Source organism: Doryrhamphus excisus, linkage group LG17, assembly GCF_037039965.1.
Source record: "Doryrhamphus excisus strain RoL-2023G ecotype Guam linkage group LG17, RoL_Dexc_Guam_v1.1, whole genome shotgun sequence".
Lineage (NCBI taxonomy): Eukaryota > Metazoa > Chordata > Actinopteri > Syngnathiformes > Syngnathidae > Doryrhamphus > Doryrhamphus excisus.
The window spans coordinates 14,171,519-14,178,059 of record NC_136373.1 but is presented as its reverse complement, the minus strand read 5'-3'; the positions used below and the strand labels follow the sequence as shown (position 1 = coordinate 14,178,059).

Below are 6,541 nucleotides of genomic sequence, written 5' to 3'. Positions count from 1 at the left end.
CATGCTGACGAATGGGAAAGCGAATTTTGTCAACATTTCAACGAACGAATTGCGACACAAACCATTTCACTTTTTAAATCCTCATATATGCATAGTTACTTTGTATTTAACATTTTTCCGCTGGACAAACAAGTAACCACAATGCAACATTTAAATGCAGCATCAGCAACGACAAGGTGTCAAATCACAAAGCGCCCATTATTCTGCATGTAGGAGCTTTAACTGTTAAATTTGTACAAATTTACAGAGCAATATATTTGCAGGATGGCCTCTTTTTTTGTTTTTTGTTTAAGAAAAAAAAATGTATATACACTGTATTTGCTTGTGTTTATACTGTTTCCCTTAGTGGTTGTCAGTTATTTAACGAAATGACTGTAAATGTTTATATGTACTTGTCTATCATAATACTGTGTAGTAGTACAAGTAGATGACCACTCACATAACAAAAAATATATATATAATAACATTTCATAGCAGATTTGAAATCAATTGGACAACTATACAACTATACAACGGACAACTGTATAGAATTTATTGTGCCATTAAATGTGTTTGAAAATGTACTGTTTTGCTTTTTTTGTCGCCATGGCGATGCCAAGGTAGCAGTCAGTGACTCATGTTTATTTGGGGACTTTATTCATTAGCGTAGAATCACTAAGAGGTTTAGACGCCCTTTACTAAACACCATGTTGTTGTTGTTGCTGGGGGGAAGGGGGGAAGGGGTGGGGGGAGTCCACTTCCTGAGAGCAAAGAGTTAGAAATTTGCTCATGGGCAAAATGTCAATGTCATGTTATAATATCTGTGATAAATGGACAATTTTAAATTTTTGAACACATCCATTCCACATGTCGCAGCATTGCTTTTTTTTTTTTTTTTTTTCCCCTTATCTCTTCTTTGGTCCCGTCAATACGACCTGGAAAATAAACACAACATTATCTTAACAATATGCAGTTAGACTCTTATGATTTGGATCATTTCATCATGGAAAAAACATTGTAGTCAGCGTTTTCTTCAGCTGTTACTTCAAGTGATTGATTGTGCGTCATACGTCAAACCGGTGACGTGATATGAATATGAATTACTCCACACGTGAATGATATAGGCAGATAGCCTTCGTGCATATTGCAAAAAAATCACACTGTCAGCAATCATTCCGCGCAATCAGAATCTGGTGTGGTGTTCTTACTTTGATGACATCCTGCGGCACTTGGGCAGCCGGCAGACTTTCCCACCTACACAGAGCAAGAGAAAACCATGACGAAATGTTGATGTTAATCGCAAAACGAGACGAAAGTCATTGTCAAGTCAAGTCAAGTCGTCTTACAGCCAAGGATCAAGATGCCCATCAGGAAGATAACTGCTGCAATGGACAAGCCTGCTTTTCGCAAGGTCACGTAATCTGAAAAACAAAAAACAAAACAGTCCTCCATTATGAATTTTTTTTAGAGGGTCGGGGGGGGATGCTGGAGCCTATCCCAGCTGTCTTTTCGGGCCTGGACTGGTGGCTAGCCAATCACAGGGCACATATAGACAAACAACCATTCACACTCACATTCATACCTATGGACAATTTGGAGTCGCTAATTAACCTAGCATGTTTTTGGAATGTGGGAGGAAACCGAAGTACCCGGAAAAAAAACCCACGCATGCACGGGGAGAACATGCAAACTCCACACAGAGATGGTCGAGGGTGGAATTTAACCCGGGTCTCCTAGCGGTGAGGCCTGCGTGCTAACCACTTTGGTCCACAAATATTTGGGTAAGTGGTTTTGAAACATAATAATAATATAATAATAGGGCTGCACGGTGTAAGTGGTTACCGCGCAGGCCTCACAGCTAGGAGACCGGAGTTCAATTCCACCCTCCCTCAGCCACCTCTTTTTTCGCAATTAAAAAACAAAACAAATTATTATCTTAATATTAGAACTTTATACTCCCAATATTTCATATTTATTCTTGGAAAATTACTGCTCTTTTTTTTCCATTTTTTCTGTTTTTGTTTGTTTAGTTTTAGTTGTTTAGTTGTCCAATTATAAAAAGCTGAGTGTCATTGGAAAGGGACGTCAGACATAAATGGCCCCCAGGCCGCACTTTGGTCAGCCCTAGGTCCACAAATATTTGGGTAAGTGGTTTTGAAACATAATAATAATATAATAACAGGGCTGCATGGTGTGTAAGTGGTTAGCACGGAGGCCTCGCAGCTAGGAGACCAGAGTTCAATTCCACCTTCAGCCACCTCTTTTTTTCGCAATAAAAAAAAATATTATCTTAATAATAAAACTTGATTCTCCTAATATTTCATATTTATTCTTGGAAAATTACTGCTCCTTTTTCCCATTTTTTCTGTTTCTGTTTTTGTTTTTAGTTTAAGTTTAGTTTTAGTTGTTTAGTTGTCCAATTATAAAAAGCTGAGGGTCAATGGAAAGGGACGCCAGACATAAATGGCCCCCAGGCCGCACTTTGGTCAGCCGTAGGTCCACAAATATTTGGGTAAGTGGTTTTGAAACATAACAATAATATAATAATAGGGCTGCACGAATGAATAATGAATAATCTTATGTGGGCTGCACAGTAGACGAGTGGTTAGCATGCAGGCCACACAACAAAGAGATCGAAGTTTGATTCCACCCTTGTCCATTTCTTGCATTAAATTTGTGTTAAATAGAATAATATAATATGAAATAATAATAGGGCTGCACGGTGGGACAAGTGGTTAGCGTGCAGACCTCACAGCTAGGAGACCCGAGTTCAATCCCACCCTCGACCATCTCTGTGTGGAGTTTGCATGTTCTCCCCGTGCATGCGTGGGTTTTCTCCAGGTACTCCGGTTTCCTCCCACATTCCAAAAACATGCTAGGTTAATTAGCGACTCCAAATTGTCCATAGGTATGAATGTGAGTGTGAATGGTTGTTTGTCTATATGTGTCTTGTGATTGGCTGGCCACCAGTCCAGGGTGTACCCCGCCTCTTGCCCGAAACCCCGACAGCTGGGATAAGCTCCAGCACACTATATCAAATATACTCTTACCGTAAGTGAAATCTTCATCCCAAGCTGGATCTACAACAAAAGTGGAGAAGTACTAAGTGAGAGGTGACATATTGATGGCATATCACAAAACAATGTTATCTCTTCTTGCAAAAAAAAGCGACAATGGACCATTCATCTGCCAGCGAGACAGGACGTGAGGCTTGCGGTGAGTTTTGTTGGGAAGGCTGGGAATTATGTCAGGCTGACACGAGATGACACAAAATGGAGAAGCCTGTGGCATTTAATGCCACCATTGAGTGGGGGGAAATGTTTAGTTACCCCAGGCAAGAGGTTGATGGCTCCCTTTTTTGGTTGTGGTTGGGGAGGATGTCACTGTGGATGACATGGCGGGTAGAAAAAAAAACAACATTGTAAAGATTTACTTCCTGGCTCCTCTTACCTGTAAATTAATATTCATGACTTGTTAAATGAGTTTTTAAATAATTGTCAGTAAAGTTACAGAATGACATAAAGTGAACACACAATGAAATTAAACTTGGATTCATTTTCAAATAGTTGGTAGCAGCCATCGAAAATAAATAGTTGGCAACTTAACTTAAACAACTTTTGGAATGTGATGGGTTCAGTTTGCTTTCGGTATGTAAAAACTATTTATATTGAATGCCAAAATATTAAAACATGTACATCAGCTGCATATTTCTGTGAAATGAATGGAAATCGCTAATTCCACTGACACTCGAGCTTTGTCCTTTCCTTGAGTTGAATGACCGCATTATTCTTGTTTGAGGAGAAGAGCCCTTGTACTCCTACCATGTTCGAAGACGAACCAAGATTAAAAATTCAACGGCTGTGCCAACCGTGTGCTCAAAAGACCGTTTTACCTGGTATGGATGTCGCTTTCTTTATCGATTGGTGCGCTGTTGTCCCCTCAGTGGAAGCTGCAGGAGCAGAAATGGTCCATTATGAGTCACATGATGTTGTTTTGTTCATTTGCAAGCTGTTTTTCAGGCGATCACAGGACACGTATAGGCAAACAACCATTCACACTCACATTCCTATGTCCTATGGACAATTTGGAGTCGCTAATTAACCTAGCATGTGTTTGGAATGTGGGAGGAAACTGGAGTACCCGGAGAAAAGCCATACAAGTACGCACAGGGAGAACATGCAAACTCCACACAGACATGCCCGAGAGTGGAATCGAACTTGTGTCTCCGAGCTGTGAGGTCTGAAAGTGAGGTCTATAGTCCAGAAAATATGGTATACAAATAAATACAATAATAAAAATTCAAAAATACACAAAATAATAAAAACAAACACTTAATGATGAAATTTCAACATTCCTAACTGAAATATAAGTGTAAATAGATGTTCACCATGATATAATAAGACAATTCTGGTTCTATGGTTATCATCACACTTTTCTTGGTACCCTACTGTAATGGCAACACAGACAGAAACACGAGGAATCCCTCATTTATTGCATTTAGGATTATTTATCAATGGAATATTTTCATAGTTAAAGTATACAACCTTTTAAATAAGTTCCTTAACATTATTAGAGATCTCTAGACATGAAATAACAACCCTATAGTGACCTTTACAGTTACAGTTACCCAACATCTTGGACATACTTAACACCTAATAAGACCTAACCAGTAACCAGTGAAGAATACATTATCGTAATGTTTTCGAATGTAAATACTGGATGCTTTTAATTTGTATTTTACTTAATTGGGACATTTTTTCAAACTTACAAAGGGCTTGCAAACTTATAGGTAGGCTCATAGCAGACATTGGCTAATGAATTGCTCTGCTGGGATGAAATGATTTTATAATAAACTCGTTTTGGTACCTGTTTGTATATTTGATTTATATACATTTTCAGTGTTAAGTTGCTGTGTGATGATTTTAGCCTGCAGGTTTTATAGTTTATGTATACAACTTTATGTGTGGTTCCAACCAATCCTGTCTCATAAGATCTTATAGAATGGTATTATAGAATAGATATTGTTTCACTTTTACAATTTTCACTTTTTCTGATTACTTTTAATAATAATAATGTTTTAATTTGTCGTTATTTTGGCTGTTTTTTCATGTTAAACATACCACATATATCAAAACTACGGTAAGATCACACCCAAATACCTGCTAAGGTGTTTTTTTAATGTAAATACTAGATGCTTTTAATTTGTATTTTACTTAATTGAGACATTTTTTCAAACGTACAAGGCTCATGGCAGACATTGGCTAATGAATTGCTCTGCTGGGATGAAATAATTTCATGGTAAATTCGTGTTGGTACCTGTTTGTATATTTGTTAGGCATACATTTTCAGTGTTAAGTTGCTGTGTGATGATTTTACCCTGCAGGTTTTATAGTTCATGTATACAACTTTATGTGTGGTTCCAACCAATCCTTCTTATAGAATGATATTATAGAATAGATATTGTTTTACTTTTACAATTTTCACTTTTTCTGATTACTTTTAATAATAATGTTTTAATTTGTCGTTATTTTGGCTGTTTTTGCATGTTAAACATACCACATATATCAAAACTACGGTAAGATCACACCCAAATATTTTCAGTGTTAAGTTGCTGTGTGATGATTTTAGCCTGCAGGTTTTATAGTTTATGTATACAACTTTATGTGTGGTTCCAACCAATCATTCTTATAGAATGATATTATAGAATAGTTATTGTTTCACTTTTACAATTTTCACTTTTTCTGATTACTTTTAATAATAATAATGTTTTAATTTGTCGTTATTTTTGGCTGTTTTTGCATGTTAAACATACCACATATATCAAAACTACGGTAAGATCACACCCAAATATTTTCAGTGTTAAGTGGCTGTGTGGTGATTTTAGCCTGCAGTTTTTGTAGTGTATGTATAGAACTTTACGTGTGGTTCCAACCAATCCTGTCTCACAAGATCTTATAGAATGGTATTATAGAATAGATATTGTTTCACTTTTACAATTGTCACTTTTTCTGATTACTTTTAATAATAATAATGTTTTAATTTGTCGTTATTTTGGCTGTTTTTTCATGTTACACATATATCAAAACTACGGTAAGATCACACCCAAATACCTGCTAAGGTGGTAGCTTGTGGCTCAGTGGTGTTGATGAAGCTCTGGTTCAAGGTGATCACAGTCCGCTCATGAACTTCAGTGACTTCCTGTCCTCTTCCTGTTTCACCAAGTTTGTCACCATCAACTGTGATTGAAGTGGTAGTCTCTTAAGCGATGAGAGGTAGCAACATACCAGTCAGCGTAGGCGTGAACGGTTCAGCAGTAAGAGCCCCTGACACTGCAGAAAGAAGACTTTTATAAGATGCTGTGAATGTCATACGAGAACAAAGCAGACTGCTGTGATTGTTATTGTCTCGGCATCCACTCGACAATGACTCAGGCCAATGCCGGGTGGACAGTGCTCAAAAGTATGTCACAGTAATAGTTCTGTGAGTGGGTTGTAGTTACAGTACACAGACGTGGTTCTCATGAAAGCTACCACAGACCACAGAGCTGGATTGTTGTGTGCCA

At 37.6% G+C, this 6,541-nt stretch overlaps 1 protein-coding gene across 5 annotated transcripts in view; it reads right to left on the bottom strand.

The window, feature by feature from the left end:
- Positions 1 to 805: 805 nt before the first annotated feature.
- Positions 806 to 6,541, bottom strand: part of fxyd5 (FXYD domain containing ion transport regulator 5) — a 42,515-nt gene continuing 36,779 nt past the window's right edge. For 4 of the 5 annotated variants that reach the window (XM_058083695.2, XM_078798210.1, XM_058083698.2 and 1 more), the window contains 8 exons: positions 6,264 to 6,308; positions 6,090 to 6,188; positions 3,872 to 3,928; positions 3,309 to 3,362; positions 3,030 to 3,059; positions 1,326 to 1,400; positions 1,188 to 1,233; positions 806 to 914 (listed from right to left, as the gene is read on the bottom strand). In XM_058083695.2, coding sequence (XP_057939678.2) covers positions 905 to 914; positions 1,188 to 1,233; positions 1,326 to 1,400; positions 3,030 to 3,059; positions 3,309 to 3,362; positions 3,872 to 3,928; positions 6,090 to 6,188; positions 6,264 to 6,308 — 416 coding nt within the window. In that variant the 3' untranslated portion in view covers positions 806 to 904. The remainder of the gene's footprint in view (positions 915 to 1,187; positions 1,234 to 1,325; positions 1,401 to 3,029; positions 3,060 to 3,308; positions 3,363 to 3,871; positions 3,929 to 6,089; positions 6,189 to 6,263; positions 6,309 to 6,541) is intronic. The other variant, XM_078798211.1, reaches the window with a different exon arrangement.